We start from the raw sequence: 18,796 nt of genomic DNA on the forward strand, positions 1-18,796 counted from the left end.
AATAGGCTACATTCCAGCCATGGAAAACCTGCCTCTCCATCCAAGCAAGGAAGTGGCATTATTGCAGTCAAAGGACACATTTCATCTAGGCAAAAAATGCTCAAGGACTGTTTGGAGCACAGGCACCAAGCATTATGACATGAGTAAGGGTGTGGCCCAGGGAAAATCTCAAGGGCAGGAGTAGATGGATTTCACCCAGGCAAGTGAACAAGCTTCTAGAAGAGAAACAAAACATTCTGCCCTTGACAGCCTTCTGCATTTCTGTGCCGCGTATAGACTGGGAAGGAATTCACCATTTCCCCCCATGCAGCATAGTAAGCAAGCTGAAGTTGGCATCCCACCAAATTCCTTTTCCGGGGCCACACTCCCACTTTGTGTTTATGCTGAAAGTGCAGGAGGGAAAGCCAGCACAAAAATAAGTGGACTAGTGACAGAGGTATGGATAGCTCTATCCTTCCACCACTTGTCTACGACACTTCTGTGCTTGATGTGCAGGAGGCAAAGACTTTCCAGTCACTCAGCATAGAAACCAAATGGGCCGGTGGCCGCTCTCCGAACCTCTCGTGGAGGAGGCATACAAAGAAGGGGCTCAGGGTGATCTCAGGGTCCGGGTACATTCATATGGAGAGAGGTAGACCTTGAGGTATTGTGGTCCTGAGATGCTTAAGGCTCTATAGGTCAAACCCAGCACTTTGAAATTGGGACTGAAAACTAATTGGCAGCCAGTGCAGTTGGGCCAGGATCAGTGTAATATGCTAAAACCATCTTCCTATTCTGCACCAGCTGAAGTTTCCAAGCCGTCATTAAAATGTTAAACTCTTTCAGATCTTGCTTTTGGTAGGAAGTTCTTTTGCTGTATGAAATGGGAAATGCAGAAGATTAAAAAGTAGAAATCCTCTAAATGTATTAGTACTCAGCCTCTGTTCACCTTGTTATTGTGGAAGCTTCCATTAGAAATTAGGAAGTGGATAGGTAGTTATTTTAGAAGAGGCTGGTATGAGCTCTATTAGCTTTATTTAAGAACAGGATTGGGGAACCTATGGCCCTCCAGATGTTTGCTGGACTAAAACAAATCATTTCTGATGTTTGGCCATAGTGGCTAAGGCAGATGTAACATCTGGAAGACCACAGCTTCTTTATATCCATTCTAGACCACACAGTCTATAATAACTATACAATTGGAATACAGATGTTGGCAAATTGAACTGGTAAGTATGCACTTTCTGAATTACAGCAGTTCTTAAGGAGCTGGATGGGGTGTGCCATAAATTGGGTAAAATGTATTGAATTCTAGGATTAAAAACATAGGGTGGATCTTAAATGCCCTAGAAATAACACTAAACTTCATTATTCATTCATGTTTTCTCACAAAAAAATGAGAAAGCATGAGCACTAATGTATCGTATTGCAAACGATTTTTGGATATAGCAGAATGAGACTTCAGTAGCTATTTTTTTGTCTTCTAGTTATGTGTTTTGATGTTAAGAGACCCAGTTAAGTGTAATAAGATTGCTGCCTCAGTACAATTGTATAGATCATTTTCTTTTGGTGAAGAGTTAATAAAATGCCAGCCCATTTCAGTTACTGAAGGGGAGCAATTGGGACAGAAAGGTCATTCAGCCAAAGTTTGTAAAAGTTAATTCAACTGGAAGAAAACTTTTCCCCCCATCCTCCTTTTGGCATTGCCATATATTGTGAGGCAATATTCTCAGTATTTACATGGTTTTGGGATTTTGTTAGGAATTGCAAAAAGGTTAAATAATTAGGAAGACTCCTTTTTATTTAGTATTTTTTAGTAACAGCGGCTGTTTTTATGGAGATAGACTATGCTTTCTGTAACCTAAAAAATAGGTAGTATTGAAAGAGTCATTGCATTTTCATAGATAAGAATCTACATTTGTTCTTCAGAAGCCTGTGTTCTGTAACAAATTCCCATTGCCTTCATAGTGAAAAATGTCCACATGGCCTTAGATAAAACCCTGTGTAAACACACCAAATAGCAATATATTACTAAGTTTGGCTTAGATGAGTAACTTTCATATTATAGAATGGTTAACCAACTTTCACACAAACTTATGAAAGGTAATTTTGCTTAATTTAAAGGCCTAGCAATTGACATTTGGAGTTAAGCATTTCATTCTAGACCTTCAGTTCACACCACTGGTGTAGCTGGTATGTTGTTTTCTGTGAAGTACGTGAATCACAGCAACTTTAAACTTTTTTTTTATAGCCCTACCTGAACCTATCCTTCCATCCCTCCAAAAAAATTACCCAGTAAGTGCTTCTTATAAATTACTACATAATATGTTTATTAAAAATTGATGATCTACAATATGAATGTTGCTTTTAAATTTGGGTAATGGCAAAATATGCCTATGACCATGCTTGCTAGATTTGTGCAGTGAGCCCTCACTGTATGCCCGTGTTTGTAGAAAGTTCCCCTGCAGTCTGGCTCCCTCCCCAATCCCTTTTGTTTCATACAAGCTAAATTTTTACGGAATAGTTCTGATCAGGTTCTGTTGCTGGGAAGTAAGACCCAGTTATTTCCTTGGGACTTGCTTCCAACTGTGTGCACTTAGGAGTGAACCACATTGCGTTTAATCAGACTTGTGTCCTTTCTGTTCTGCATATAGGGCATGTCTCTGCCATGCCATGATTATCTGGTACTGTTCTGGATTTTAGTTCTCTATAGCCCATTTGCCCCTGGTGGTCTTGTAGTTCACATGCTCCTGAAGCTGGCCGCCTTTCCAGATCATCTGCATGCCTCAAGATCATGCTAAGTTGGCTCACTTTGCAGCTGCATGATTAGAGATTGCTTGCCTCCCTCCTAGATCTTCTTATCATGCCGGGGGCAAATGTGCAGCAGAGTGTTTGCTATCCTGGAAAGCTCAGTTGCCACAAATTTGTGCTGTAAGGGGTAACAAACAAATAGAATCTGCTGTGAAACAGGTGAAAAATGTCCCAACATAATGGCCTAGATCTGACCTAGGCAGTAAATCTATGTCTGAACTATTTCAGACTTCAAGTGGGGGCTCACATGACTGAATTGATGAGATCTAGGCCAGTGTGTCCCAGACTGCTGAACAATGAGATACACTTTCTTCATATTATTACTGCTAACACAGTAACCTGTTAGGAGCATCTAGGGAATTCTTCCAAGGCAGCTCACTCAATCTGCACAGGTAATACATATATTCGGAAGGTATTGCTGTTACATAATGTATCTTTTGCTATGTATTTAGGAAAGCGTGCTCCTTGACCTTCAAGTATAGATTTGAAAGTATAGACTCTTCAGTGCCCAGAGCGCTTGTTGTGTGGCTTTCTGGGACAGAGCAGCTGAGTGAATGGCAGTAATTGAGGCATGACACTTGGGGAATAATTGTCTCACATTCTAGAGGGGTAGTCATATTGGTATGTGGTTGCAAAGGCAACAAAGAGCCTTTGGGCACCTTAAAGAGTAATCCATTGTGGCAGAAACTGTCATGGGCCAGAGCTCACTTTATCAGATGATTTAAGCTGTCTGCCGAGTGATTAGGGGTATGTTTGATTTGTTTCTGTTAAGTGAGGTCAGAAGGTTAAGCAATACAAGTGAGTGCTGTAGGTGTATGTTAGTACTACACAGTGCATAAATGAATACAGAATCTAATGAAATTAATAAGCTAGCTTCCACACGAGCTGCTTAGTGCTGCTGAGGCATTTCTTGCCCATAATTGGAATTATTGGAATTAAAATGGAGGTGCACTTCATATAGTAATACATTAAGTAGTAGTTCCCTTGTCCTTGAGCAGAATCCTTCTACAGTATTTACTCACAAGTAAGTTCCATTCAGCAAAGGTCCTTCCTAATGTCAATTAAAAGTTTTAATTGTAGGGTCAGCTGTTTTGGTTCTACTTATTATAATAACTGCTCAGGATGGCTAACAACAATAACTAAAATCATATTTATTTATTTATCTCCGATATTTACATACCACCTAATGACAAAAGTAGGGACGCGGGTGGCGCTGTGGGTTAAACCACAGAGCCTAGGGCTTGCCGATCAGAAGGTCACCGGTTCAAATCCCCTCGACGGGGTGAGCTCCCGTTGCTCGGTCCCAGCTCCTGCTAACCTAGCAGTTCGAAAGCACGTCAAAGTGCAAGTAGATATTTCCATGCACTGCTCTGGTTCGCCAGAAGCGGCTTTGTCATACTGGCCACATGACCCGGAAGCTGTACGCCGGCTCTCTCAGCCAATAAAGCTGATGACAAAAGTCCTCTGCGTGGTTTGCAAGTAAAAATTAAGAACATAAAATACAACAGGAAACTAAAACCTAACACTGGTCGGCAAGGCTTACTGGGCATGGGCCGGATCACTCCTGCAGAGATTCTCCGTGGGCCAGGCCGGCGCGTTGGCGCAAAAAATTACACCTGCGCAGAAGCGATTTCCGGCATCTGGGCCTACGCAAAAGCAATTTCCGGTGCTGCAGACATGCACAGACGCAATTTCTGGTGCATGCCCAGAAGCAATTTTCAGAGCCATGGAAGAGAGTCCCCGCGCTGTGCTGTGAGTGGGTGGGTTGGTTCGAGGGCGGCTTGTGGGCCGGTTAAACGGCCTCCGTGGGCCACAGGTTGGGGACCCCTGACCTAACACATAATAAAACCATCAATTGAGAATGGCAACAAATACAAAAGGCAGTTTAAAAAAGTTTACAACTGAAAATGTCTCTACCTGGCACTCAAAAAGGTATGTGTTGTTTAAAAACAACAGTAAATGCATGCTTATTATGTGACAAAGAATAGAATGGTTGCCTGAGCAGCCATAGTGAGAGAGATAACAGAATCTCCATGAGCAAGAGTTTCACAGCTGCAGGGCTACCACTGAGAAGGCCCAGCCATATGTAACATCCCCATAACAAATGCCCATTGAGAGTAGCACAAGCAGGGCCTCCTCTTCAGACTGGTTTTTGGTGGCGTGAGAGATCACAGCTGGAGCATTAGCATAGCCTCTTAAGTGCCCCAATGCATGATCCCATTAGTGGGGAATTAATTACTGGCTTCTGTGCCTTTCCCCCGTTTTTTTCTTTTTCTGTTTTTACTGAAATAGCAGTTTTGCTATTTAAAAAAGCCAAGGAGAGGAAATGTAATTAAAGCCTCCCCTTGCAGAAAGTGGAACTGACATTGATGCAATTAAGAGACCAGCCTGACTGAAGCTGCAATTACATTTTATCTCTCTCTCTCCCACACCCACCCACATCAAATACTGCCGGTGGGGGGTGGAGAGAGAAACATGGGAGGACAATAAGACAGCAGGCTAATGCCAGAGTAAGTAAATAAAAGATGGTAATTCTGGAAAGCTGGGCTAATGTGGAAGCAGCTTAAAACCGAGCCCCCTCATAGGTCACAGTAATGACTTCCGGGGCTCAATTTGGCAAGAATAAGAGATGAACAAGGCTGCATATGCCTTAATTTTGTTTTTTAAAGCATGTTGTGGATGCTGCATGAATTGTTCAACAAGAGAGGCTAAGGTTGGATTGAAATTGGTGTTGAAAAGTTTTGTGTTGGCAATGTAATTCCCTATGCTGCAAGATAAACACATCTTTTTAAAAAGTTTGTCATGCATGCATGCCGAAGTGAAGAGGTTTGAACTGAACAGTATTTTAGTTTCAAGGGTGAGATGGTGCAAGCAGGCATCCACTCATGCTGTGGGGCTCTTTCGTCCTTCCTTCTCCCAGCAGCTTCCCACATGTCCCTAAAATCTGGGGGCTGGAAGTGGGTAGAAGAGAAACTAGAAGTTGCTTTGCGCAAGTGGATAATCATTGTCGACCACAAAAATATATTATTTTCTATTGCTGTCCTGCATGTATCTGTGTGGAATCAAACCTTTATGTATAGCTCACCATATTGGGGCCCTACTGCTTATTTAAAATTGTGCTGAGCAAACTGTTCTGTAAAGCATCCACACTCTCTGCATAAGTTTATCAACTCATATTGAGAATCTGCTTTTTAAAATGCTGATCATAAACAGTTAGACATTAACATCAGCAGTTACATGCTCTTTTTTTAAAGGCTAGCAAGGAAAAGTGGAAAACTTTCTGACATATGGTAACATTTTAGAGTAAGCAGATTTATCTGTCTTCCTGCGATCTCATGTCTTAGGTTAGTGTTAATACAGCATTTTACTGTACTCTATAGTTTCATGGCTCATTTATAATGTTGCAATAAATCTGAAATTTTGTTTTACAATTTTTGTAAATGTAATTAATACTACATATTCATGTCACTTGACTTTTTTTAAATTCAGTTTTTTAATGCTTATTTGACTTTCCCATATCAGTTAAGTGTAGCTAGTACCATACACTTGTATGGCTACACTTTACTGTGTAACTTAAAATTCCTATTTTTAAACACTGTTGCCTTCGAGCATAACTTGGCTACATCATTTTCTGTTCAGTTTCCATTGAGATGAATGGGAATTGTGGCCAATGTATTGCTGCAGGTCCTAATCATATGCTTTATTTCTAAAATTGTATATCGCCCTTCAATGGCCAATTGGTGTTCCACGCGCTGCTTACATGATGTTTTGTACATTTGCATTCTGCTGTTCCCTCAATTTAAAAAAGCCTGCTGGATCACACCAATGCCCCATCTAGTCCAACATCCTGTTCTCACAGTGGCCAACCAGGGGCAAGCAAGACCTGATCACAGGAGCGTTCTTCCCTCTTTTGGTTTCCAGCAGCTGGTATTCAGAAACAAACTGCCTCTGACCATGGAGGAAGAGCATAGCCATTGTGCCTTGCAGCCTTGGTTAGCCTTATCTGCCATGATTTTTTCCCCCCAATCTTCTTTAAAACCCCAAGTTGGCGACTGTCACTTCCTTCTATGGAAGCAAGTTCCACAGTTTAACTGCACTGTGTGAAGAAGTACTTTCTTTTATCTGCCTGGAATCTTCCAACATTCAGCTTCAATGCAAATCCGCTAGTCCTAGTGTTTCTTCATGCCATGCATAATTCTATACTCCTCTGTCACGTTGCCTCCTTACTCACCTTTTCTCTAAACTAAAAAAGCTCCAAATGTTGCAAGTTTTTCCTCCGAGGGGAATTGCTCCGTCCCCTTGATAATTTTGGTTGCCCTTTTCTGAATTCTACAGTATTCTTTTTGAGGTGAGGTGACTGGAACTCAAGGCTGCTCAGGCTTGTGTACACGACAGTTTCCCACTGTAGCCCAACAACTGTAGGATGTAAATATATGCTGAGAGATGGTAACTTGTTCAGGACCACCTACTGACCTTCATGGCTGATTGGGACAGGAACTCATTTCTCCTTGGTCTGTGTTTAACATTCTGTTCTCTCCAAAACACTTACTCCTATGTTTAGCAAGCAAAAGGTTTGCACCATTCCTTGTGCTACCCCTTCAGTTTAATAGGCATCTTTTAATTACCTGATAGAGTAGTTCCCTGCATGCTGCAAATCAGCAAAATAGAAGGATATATGCTGAGGTGGCATTCCTTTGTATTACAGATGAGAACATTTATATGCAAGATACAGACAGAGGAGCACTCAAAAGGGTCAGGGAGGGGCATTCCTTGCAGACGTTAGCTTTGTGCTTGGGATGGATGAGAGATTCTTTCTGAGGCTAGGAAGCCGATCCTCCAGTTACCAGAGTTATATTTTTTGGCGTCTGGCTCTTCTTCTAATGGTGATGCAGTCTATTTTCCCCATTGAACATGAAGTTTTGAAAATAAGCTGACAATAATATGCTCAAATCTGGATTTCTTTTTTTAAAATCGCAATTTAAGTTTGAGTTTTTCAAGTCTCTTGGATTGTTCCAAACTGCATGTTAGTTGGAAGTGAGTACTACAGGTTGAATTGGGCTTACTTGGCCTCATTTTTTATTCATGCTTACCTTTAGTAACATAGATTATAGCACCACAATACAGACACATTAAGCATCAGTCTCTCTGTCTCTTCTTGTTTTTACAGGAATCTTTTGATCCTACTATGCAGCTGCACCTTGTGCATCGAGCCCCATGCACCATTCCTCCTTACCTTTCAAAAAACCAGTCAACACTTGGAGACCTGTTGCTGGGCTTCCTGAAATACTATGCTACAGAATTTGAGTGAGTGATCAGCTTGTCACTTAATGAAACCCAATCTTGCCTACTTTGCTCTGGCGGTTCTACTTGGTTCTGTGCTGGTTGCAATTTACAAATGAACTAAAAGGTCTTGTATTTCCATTTGGTGGGGAATGCCCATGTGTAAAAATGCACATAGTGAGAGGTTAAGGCTGGGTGGCTTAATGATTTACATGCAAAGGCAGGTTAAAAATGTACAGCACAAGCTAAGAAAAGTTAATAAACTTGGGCTTAGATCACCAATAATTTGGCAGTCTGCAGTTCAGAGTTTACCAAAATGGAGGCAGGGAGTGTTGTATATACTGTCGTACCTTGGAAGTCGAACGGAATCCATTCTGGAAGTCCATTCAACTTCCAAAACATTCAAAAACCAAATCACAGCTTCTGATTGGCTGTAGGAAGCTCCTGCAGCCAATCAGAAGCCACGGAAGCCCCGTCGGATGTTCAGCTTCTAAAAATAGTTCACAAACCAGAACAGTCACTTCTGGGGTTTGTGATGTTCGGGAGCCAAAATGTTCAGGAACTAAGCCGTTTGAAAACCAAGCTATAATATAAGAGAAAACATGCTAAAGATGAACCACAGGTGGTACCTCACACCTTCCAGGCTTTCTAAAATGTATAAGAATATAGCAAATGTCTGCTGGAGGTGTGGGGAAAACGATGGGAACCTGTTTCATATGTGGTGGACCTGTGAGAATATAAGGAAATTTTGGGATAAAATTCATGATGAGATCCAAAAAATTATAGGTAGGAATATCCCAGAAAGACCAGAGATCTTTCTACTTAGTATCACCTTTCAAAAAGATATTCCCATACAGGCAAAAGAACTCCTTCTATATTCATTAGCAGCGGCTCGTATTGTTATTGCCAAAGGATGGAAAGAAAAAGAAGCTCCAAAAATTATAGATTGGCAAAATAAACTTCAAGAGTTTGCTGAAATGGCACAGTTAACAAACAGTTTGAGAGGAAAGGTTAAAGAAGAATTTCTAAAAAATGGGACAGGTACAAGAAATATGTTAGAAAATATACTGAGAACAAAATTTCTATGATAGCGTTTGAGTAAAAAAGGGAAAAAATCTGTTTGGATTTGCAGAAATCAGTTTCCTTAGGAAATAGGAGTGTCAAACGATATGTAAAAACAGAGATAGCATGGACTGAATATACACTGCGATAAAAAGAGGAGAGTATGCTGATGGAGATAACAGGAAGTCCAAAGATAAAATTTATTTTCTTTTTTTCTTTTTCTTTTTCTCCTTTCCCTTTTTTTCTCTGGGAAAGGAGGATTAGAAATACGATACGAAAAATTGTAACAAACAAACATAAATGTATATGTATGTATATGTATATGTATACAAGCATGAAGAACAATGTTCAGGTTTGGTGACGGGGGAAAAAATGAATAAATATCATTCAAAAAAAAGAAAAGAAAACCAAGGTACGACTGTAAAGGAAAACCTTCTCACATTTGTACCCATGTGCATTTAAGTACTGAGCAAGATCTCCCTATGGGATGGACCTGCTGTTCAGAGATATATATGCCACCATAGGACTATGCAATAGCTGCTTTAGCAGGATGAAATATTGCTGAGCACTGTAACAGAATGGAAGTCAGTTTTACAGTAGAATTGGCAAGGCACTGTCAAAAGTACCATTTGTAAATACAAATTCAAGATTAAGTTTGCTTCACTTATTCCGCACAACCAAATTTGGGTGAATGCTGTTTTTACTGACTTGTACATAATTGTGGGTGTCTTAAGCAAATACCGTACTTCTGTTTTACTGAAAATATTAGCTAAATTAAACATATCCTAGAAATATATTTTGTAGGGGAGTGGGGAAATGATTTGCTTCCTGAAGTCCATCTGACGGCAAACATTCTTAAATGTCCTATTTCATTTATACTGTTAAGGGAAGGTGATAGCTTTTTCAGCTACCAATGAGTAGCAAAGCAGTTACTGTTGTAAATGTCCTGCTTATCTCCAGTGAGAGGGAGTTTAAGATTAAATGATCCCTCTAGATAAAAATTTAAAATTTTGCCACTTAATAGCAAAGTTTAAATTTTATGAAGCAATTGCACTTTTATTAAGAAACATGGAGCATTTCGGAGGATAAATAGGCAGTAATAACTTTTTCATAAATCTTCTCCGTGTTACAATAATGCACGGTCTTAACTGCTCATTACTTCGAATTTTGCATGGTGTAAAATTGTTTAAAATGGGGAACATTTTGAAAACTCCTACTTTTAAGCTGTTTCTTTTTAGTTACATAACAGACTACCAAATTCAGATTTAAGGTCAACCTATGGTTAATCTGTATTTTGATAGATAAAACTAAAATAAGTATGGATTTGCTGTGTCCTCTTGTGGCAAAGCTTAGATTGACCAGCAACTAGTATTAGATATATCAAGTGCATACACAATTCATATACATGGATTTAAATTTTCAAAAGCTTTCAAACTGGTATTCAGATTTGCTTCTCTACATGTAGAATGGTGATTTTATACCACTCCCAGGACCGTTATTGGGGTAAGAGTCTTTCTGCTGCCCTGGTTGTGGTGTTTCTTGCAGTATGTGGTCCTTTCGTCTCTCTTCCTTGCCTTTTATAATGAAGGGGGTTCTCCTAGTGAGTATTTTAGATGTTTTAGAGGGATAAAAGGTAAAGGTAAAGGGACCCCTGACCACTAGGTCCAGTCGTGACCGACTCTGGGGTTGCGGTGCTCCTCTCACGTTATTGGCCGAGGGAGCCAGCGTACAGCTTCTAGGTCATGTGGCCAGCATGACAAAGCCGCTTCTGGCAAACCAGAGAAGCACACGAAAACGCATTTTACCTTCCCGTCGGAGTGGTACCTATTTACTTGCACTTTGACGTGCTTTCGAACTGCTAGGTTGATATATTGGATAACCCTATGACTTCCATTCAGCTTCATAATTTTTGCTTTGCTTCCCTTATAGCTTCAATAGTTCTGGAAATTAACAAAGTAGAGGATATTTTTTTTTAGGTGTCCATAAAACCAGAAGTAATTACATGCCCACTGAGTGAAGAAATTACAAAATATGCTATTCTGCATATGTATATTGGCCTCAATAATTTAATATCAAAAGGCAGTTATTTGGGCTTTTTTGTTGTGCTGAAAAAGCAACTGCTTTTTTCCAGTGATTTTTAGAAGCCAAATGGATTTTGCAAATAAAAAAAAAATGGTTAGCATGGTTCAGAGTGCAGCAGAATGGCATTACTGTTTGCTGTGATCTGCTTAATTCTGTTACATAACTCTTTCCTTTAGCTTATTTATTCTTAAATGTATTGACAAGTTGGGATATAAGCCAAATGATGCTATAACATTTCTCTTTCCACTGACCTACATTTTTTTTCTTTTGGAACATTGCTAATGGGAGTCATTAGCAAAAATGGGGAATCCAAGATCTGAGGTCCAGTTTCTTATCTTCCAAATTTCTACCTGGTCCTATATATGTCTTCCCTGTGACCCTGATAACTTTAGACAAGCACAGCTTTTCCTGATTTCTGCCACCTGCATGGGCCACAACAGCCACAGTGGCATTCCTAGGTTATTTTCCATTCTTATGAGCTGCTTCAAAGTGATGTGCTTACTAAATAAATGAGGATCGTTACACAACAACTTTTTTTAAAAAACCAAATTGTAAAAGTTTATTACAATTGTTTCCCCTTTGCTAGTTGGAGCAGTCAAATGATTTCAGTTCGTGAAGCCAAGGCCATTCCAAGACCTGATGGTATTGAATGGAGAAACAAGTTCATTTGTGTAGAAGGTAAATTCTGAAGCTTTTTTTGTAACTTAACTGTTATACATATATAATATGTTGGAGTGAAGAGTGTTTTGCTGCAAGCTGAGAACATTTAAGTAGCACTGGGGCTTTTTAAATACAATGCCAATTTTTGGTTTGTTGCAAAGCATCCATTGCTATTTTGTCCAAGCAGGCTAATGAATGTTTTCTGCAAGTGGGGATTGGAAATTGCATATTGATGTTCAGAGGATGGGTGCATGGAAGCCCAAAGCTTGTTTTCATAAGTCAAAACTAGGGGTAGCCAATGTGGTGTTCTCCAAATGTTGTTGGGCTACAACTCAACTAGTGGAAGCTGATGGAAGTTGTAGTCCACAGCATATGGTGGCCACCATCTTGGCCACCCATGCTCTAAACTATAATTAGGCATTAAGTATGAACAGTCCCACTGCATAAAGATACAATTTTTAGCTTGTCAGTATGTCATTGTTCTTATTCAATTAACGCTTGTACCATTCTTACAAAGCCTCTCACTACTATTGTTGTTTTTACAAAGAGAGAATAAAAATAGAGACTGATTTATCCACAGAATCATTCCCTGCTGCATATTCAGTATTGTGACCCATGAGAAATATATTTCACCATAATTTAAGTACTCTATGAGTATTTCATACTTTTCATCTTGGAACAACCGTTACTCAATCCTCCGAAAGATAGCTTCCTTACCCATAGACCTCCTCAGATACTATGGGGTAAATGGGGCCCTTGAGTAGTTCTCCTACCCCGTGACACCTTGGCTGCAGAAAATATAGTAAATGTAAAATCACCATCCTATACAGTGGTACCTCTACTTACGAATTTAATGCGTTCCGAACACACATTTGTAAGTCGAAAAAATTTGTAAGTCGAATCCCATAGGAATGCATTGGGAGAAAAAATTCGTAAGTCGAAGCAACCCTATCTAAAAATTCGTAAGTAGAAAAAATCCTATCTAAACCGCATCCAAGATGGCGGACGGAGCTCCATTTGTAAGTAGAAAAATTTGTAAGTAGAGTTATTTGTAAGTAGAGGTACCACTGTACTTTCAAATAACTTTGTTGATTCCAGTGTAATTTTTCCTAAGTGGATAGTATTATGGCTGCTGCTTTAGAATAATAATAATAAAAACACACACCAAACAAACCCTAGTGAAAGCTACATCATTGGTAATGCTCTTTTTTAACCTTTCCAGAACCTTTTGATCGAACAAACACAGCTAGAGCGGTACATGAAAAACAGAAGTTTGACATTATCCTAGACGAATTTCGCAAGGTAAGAAAATGCACAACAGTCCAATAAAGCTTTACTAATAAAAGTGATTACATATTGAAGAAAATGCCCCCCCCCCCAAAAAAAACACCTTGCGATCCAAGGCATATTTGTGCTTCTCTGATTTTTCTAAGCAATTAATCCTTGGCTTTCCTCCCCCCTCCATGGCTGAAATCCATAGAACGGTGCAACTATTTTTGTGCGCCCAAAGGGATTTTGGCCTTATGTTTTTCAAACAGCAACTTCCAAAGGCAAATGACTTTGAAATTGAGAGGACTTTCAAAGCAGGCAAATGTATGGCAAAAACATGGCAAATGGACCTGCTGTTCAAAGGAGGAAAATGCATCTCCTTAGGATTCTTGCCATACGACCTTTTTGTAGCCGGATCGCTGTAACTCGCATGCTATGACCTCGGTGATCAGATTACTGTCTTCAATGTGTTTCATACTTTGAAGCTAGTTTGACTTCTAAAATGAATTATCTGGGAACTTACATAGCTAATTCAAGCTATAATACATGTAAATCATGTTTTGAAACTGCTTGCAGGAGCAGGAAGCGGGCTCTGGCCAATGGAGGTGGGAGGGTCAGCCAGCCTGTCAGTCATCCAACATGACAACTTCTGGTTACTTGGGTCATGTGAAATAATAATAATAATAATAATAATAATAATAATAATAATAATAATAATTTATATGCCGTCTATCAGATGAGCTTGCCCCAGCCACTCTGGGCGGCTTCTAGCAAATTAATCATCAAACACAGTAAAACACGACACATTTAAAAACTTCCCTATACAGGGCTGCCTTCAGGTGTCTTCTAAAAGTCATAGTTGTTTATTTCCTTGACATCTGATGGGAGGGCGTTCCACAGAGCGGGCGCGACTACTGAGAAGGCCCTCTGCCTGGTTCCCTGTAACCTCGCTTCTCGCAATGAGGGAGCAGCCAGAAGGCCCTTGGAGCTGGATCTCAGTGTCCGGACTGAACGAGCAGTTCCATTTGCAAACTTTTGCAGCACAGCCAATCGCACCAGGGCTTGCTGTCACCACTAGTCAGCTGATCAGCACTGACAGCAAGTCTTGCTTGCCATGAAACCGTCAGAGTGCCCACTAAGACAGCTGTGTCTCTTCCCGCCCCACACTTGATGTCCATATGCTGTCCAGTGTGGGGTAGGTGGATGTGGTTTGAGGAAATGACCCTGCAACGATACGCTTTTCAAGAGAGTCGGAAATTCTTATGGCACACCCAACCCTTTGCACACTGTGCACCGTACTTACTTTGTGAATATTACTAATTTTGTTTTCTTTCTTTAGTATGTTCATTCTTGCATTTTGTTCTGTTTCATAGTCATGGCAGAGATTGAGAGACAGGCGGGACTTGAACTGTGTACTCCCTTTAAGAGCAACTCTACAGAAAAGATAATTGGCTTCCTTCTCCTTAAGTGGACCATTCTGAAATACACAAAAGACATTACTGAAACCCCAGGATGCAATTTTTTCCTCCCTTCCCACTGATCTTATTTTTAAAGAGGAGATTTTTTCTTTCAAAATTTTGTTAAGGAAACTTTTGTAAGAATTAAATACAACCTTCATGAAATGCATTAACAATTTGAAGACTGGCTTTCCCAGACATATTGAATCAGTGACCAATAAAGAGACTGCTGTAATACTAATTTTGCAAATCTGTTGGGAGTTTGATTTATTGTTAACTTACGTTGTAGTGGTTTGACTCAGCCACATGGACTATTGAAATGTAAAGATGAAATGTATTGCAGTCAGGCCATAACTTTAAAGTATAGCATACTGTGCACATTTCCTTACGAGAGAGAGTAGCTCCTGCTTTACAGCTGCAAAATGCAATATGCACTTTGGCTCTCCTTGGCTCTTTTCAGCTTTTAATAATCTTGTAATAAGAACAGCAACTTGTAAAGAAAAATAACTACTAAACCCTAAATGATGCTACTGATCTGGTCTAATTCTCAATGAGCTTGCAAATGTATTTGATTTGTGCTACTTTAGATTGTGTAAGACTGAATACTCCTCCATTAGAACAGAATTCCCTTCCACATTGAAAACCAGGTGCTGGGTGGGAGGAGGCCAGGTTAAAACCTTTCCTGACTTGCAGCTTCCTGTGTGGAAGGAAATGGAAGAGCCTGTTCAAGTTGTGAGCCCCCCACCTGCAGTCTGAAGTGGCACAACTCATGCAGCAGGTTTGCCACCTCTGCGAGAATTTCTGGGGATTGTATTCTTTACTGGAATTTTAAAGCAGCAGAATAACTTCAAGGCAGTTGAATCATCTGTTAGGCTTGCATAATGTGTGGCATGCTGAGCTGAATGCAGCCTGCCATCCATGTAGGGCAGCCCCTTGGGTTTGAAAAGCATTTTGTGTGTTTCCGGCCACCCTGGGGCTGCAAGATGTTGTCAGGCAGTTTGCCTGCCGTTAGGAATGACCAGTGGGCTCTGTGTTCCTACTTGATGTACAGGCACTGCAGGTAAGATTTTTATGGCAGACTGCTCTATGTTGCTTGATGCTCACCGCAGACTGAGGGTGGCGTTGAACATTACCGTGAAGCAGAGGGAAAGGAAACGCAAGGGAGAATTGTGCTTCCTCTTAACTGCACTTCCATTGTGATATATGGATCCTACAAAGATGGTACTGTGGCTTGTACAAACCCCTCCCCTGTTTCCTGCGCCACAACAGCAGTGTAAGGAAGCATACTTTCTTTCCACTTCCTCATACACCCATCCCACTGCTCTGTTGTAAATTGTGGAGCCGCCATGAGTTGAGCCCTCTCCTACCATTTTCTTTCCATATATATAAAGTAGTGACAACTGCAGAAAAATAGCTGCTATGATAAGCCAAGTTGTTGTTGTTTTAATTTGTTTCTATTTTTGTGTAAATATTTGTATGTTGGTCAGCTGCTATATAAATCAGGATTTAAGAAAACTTAAATTTTAACTCTCCCCCCCCCGAAGTATGGGACTTCTTTTAGATCTGCTGTTGCACAATTTGTGCCTCTTATATTTATTGCAGACCAATTCATATGTTAACAAATGTTTACTTTTCACTGATGTCAAACTTCCTTTCCCCCCTAAGTTGAATATTTTTATTGTGTCAAGTGGAATAAAGTTTCTGTATTGAAAATAAAGCTATCTTTTGTATATTTCACCTTTTTTCTTTCAATCCGCTTCTCGGCTCTTATTGTGTAGCCTGGTAGTATTGTGAAGAGTGCTTTATCAATCTCAGCGATGTTAAGAAATTTGGGTTTACACTTTTTAGTCTTGCACACTAGACTTACAGGGCTACCCTTAATATGATGGGCTAGAAGTGTGTTCTGGGACACAGTTTACATGTTGCTGCTACTGTTACACACACTCACAAACACCAGTTCCTTGGTGGCTGGGCTCCATGTTGCATTAATAGTGGGTTGCATGTGCCAATGGTGTGAATCACTCAGATCACCCCTCCCTCTCTCTCTGCCTCAGTGGGAGCCCTGCTTGAGTACTCATCAGGAGGAGGTGTTAGGTTGATAGACACAAGACAGAGGATTTTCAGCAATGATCCTAAGATAATGCACCTTTTAAAATGTGTCATTGGATTGCTTTTTTGCTTTTATATCGTGTTTTTATTTTGTAACTGCCCTGAGACCTTTGGGTATAGCGCGGTATAATTATAATTATAATTATAATTATAATTATACATTATTTGTACATCACCCTGGGAGGAGCTGATTATTACTTGTTTTTTTACAGCAGCTTATAAATCTACAGACTAACCAAAGTTGATAGCAAAAAGAAACCAGTTCTGCTGCCATGTGGTAAGCTCATATTTTCCCAGGCCTGATGGGAGACATTGGGGTTGATTTTGGGTCCTCCTGCATGCAAGGCCAAATGTTCTACTGCTAAGCTGAGGTCCTTCCGCCTCAGAACTGAGATGACTAAATGGGAAGGGTAAAGAGCGAATGAGCAAGCATGGATAGTGATGGACCTCATTCCGTTACTTGATTCCATGTGTGGACAGTAACATTTCACGAGAATCCTGTGCCCCTGTACTTTTATGTGTTTATGAGAGCGTGTGCTGCATATAGACAAGAGAGCACATGCGAAAAGTTCTTACATAACGCAAACTATAAATGGCAATTCATAGCTCACTGGGTGACCTTGAGCCCGTCAACGACTCTCAGCCTAACCTCCCTCACAGGCTTCTTGTGAGGATACAACAGGAAGGGAAAGATCATCTTGAACTCCTCAGAGAGAAAACATGTCTTGATCCAGAAGATAGAATGTGATAGTAGCCTCCTGAACTGACTGGATGCTGCAGGGCAAGACATCTATCTGCATTCAGAGCCACAGGTGGTTAGGCCTACCTGAACTCTGACCTGGGAAGCCATAGATAGATCAAGGTCACTAATTTGCAGGCCAGCCACACATTTGCTGGTCCTGGAAACAAGGTGGTGTTAGGACCCAGTGGCCAGTCCAAGGTGGCAGCAGCGGTTTGATGTTTCAACTTTCCGTCGTTCTATTTAAAGACTTTCCTGAGTCAGGAGAGCCGAGCTGCTGTGGATGACAGTTTGCTTCGGGCAACCCTGGAGAGTTTTGAGTAGAGTGGAATAAACACAGCTAAGGGAAGTGACCTGGGGGACAAAATGGAGACCGACTGCAACTATGAGTCTGACGGATCACCTGACGTCTCCATGGAAGATGAAGAGGAGGATGAATATGAGCCAAACAGGTACGATACCTTTCAAAAATGAGACTGCAGCCTACTTACAGGCTGTCAATAAGTTCTGAACAACTGAAACGGGGAGAAGTGCCTTTGTGCAAATGCAGTGCGGCATCAAAAAGGAGATGAAAGTTTTGAGGATGAGGGGGAGCTTTCTGATGATTCTGAATGCAGCTGGTTGTGATTCTGAAAGTGCCTGGCCTGTGTACAAAAGGCATTTTCTATTTAAAGATCCTGCGTTGTGCCAGTTGGATTGGCATCTCCTCCTGCTCCTTCCGAGCTGGCTCGTCACTGCATATCAATCTCCATTACTCTTCAGGGTGTGTGTGTCGAGTCCTTTTAATTTGTTCTTTTTAAAACGCTATAACCCACAGTGCAATGAGAGGTGGGGGAGAACTTTAATTCAAGAATCGATTGCTTGTGGTTGTGTGTGTGTGTGTGGAAATGAGTGGTGGTTGTGACTCAGTTTGAGTTTGGAGGCTACAGGCTGTTGGGTTTTCATGTACTTTAGGCATGGCTTGTTGCTTGGTTTGATAGCACAGGGCTCCTAAAAATGGGATGATTTCAGCTCTACACCCAATAGATGAATGGAAAGGGCACTCCAAAAGCAGTACCAGGTGTACATATATAGTTAAAGAAGATTCCTAGCCAAAAAAAATTACCATGACAGTTCCCAGTTCCTGGTTCAGGACTTTGTAGCAATAAGCCCATTTTGACTGCAAAACAAAAAACTCACACTGAAACCAGGGAGGTCTGACCTGCTGGGGGTGAAGGCTTGGTAGTATAGGGAGCCTTGTCTTGCTGCTTTGGCTCAAGATCTGATGTCGCTTGGTCATTGAATTGTCCTTTGCTCCTCTCCCTGGAGCCTTCCCCCTTGGAGACAGAGCCCTAGCCAGCATGCTGGC

The 18,796-nt window shown here is 40.8% G+C and overlaps 2 protein-coding genes across 3 annotated transcripts in view; both read left to right on the forward strand.

The window, feature by feature from the left end:
• TENT2 (terminal nucleotidyltransferase 2) overlaps positions 1–16,290 on the forward strand; it is a 37,652-nt gene extending 21,362 nt beyond the window's left edge. The window contains exons 11-15 of the mRNA XM_035099790.2: positions 2,231–2,274; positions 7,958–8,094; positions 11,801–11,892; positions 13,097–13,176; positions 14,517–16,290. Of these exons, the coding sequence (XP_034955681.2) occupies positions 2,231–2,274; positions 7,958–8,094; positions 11,801–11,892; positions 13,097–13,176; positions 14,517–14,591 (428 nt within the window). The 3' untranslated portion in view covers positions 14,592–16,290. The remainder of the gene's footprint in view (positions 1–2,230; positions 2,275–7,957; positions 8,095–11,800; positions 11,893–13,096; positions 13,177–14,516) is intronic.
• Positions 16,291–16,874: 584 nt separating this feature from the next.
• Positions 16,875–18,796, forward strand: part of CMYA5 (cardiomyopathy associated 5) — a 54,311-nt gene continuing 52,389 nt past the window's right edge. For both annotated transcript variants that reach the window (XM_035099997.2, XM_035099998.2), the window contains exon 1: positions 16,875–17,900. In XM_035099997.2, coding sequence (XP_034955888.2) covers positions 17,815–17,900 — 86 coding nt within the window. In that variant the 5' untranslated portion in view covers positions 16,875–17,814. The remainder of the gene's footprint in view (positions 17,901–18,796) is intronic.

Source organism: Zootoca vivipara, chromosome 11, assembly GCF_963506605.1.
Source record: "Zootoca vivipara chromosome 11, rZooViv1.1, whole genome shotgun sequence".
NCBI classification, from domain to species: Eukaryota; Metazoa; Chordata; class Lepidosauria; order Squamata; family Lacertidae; genus Zootoca; species Zootoca vivipara.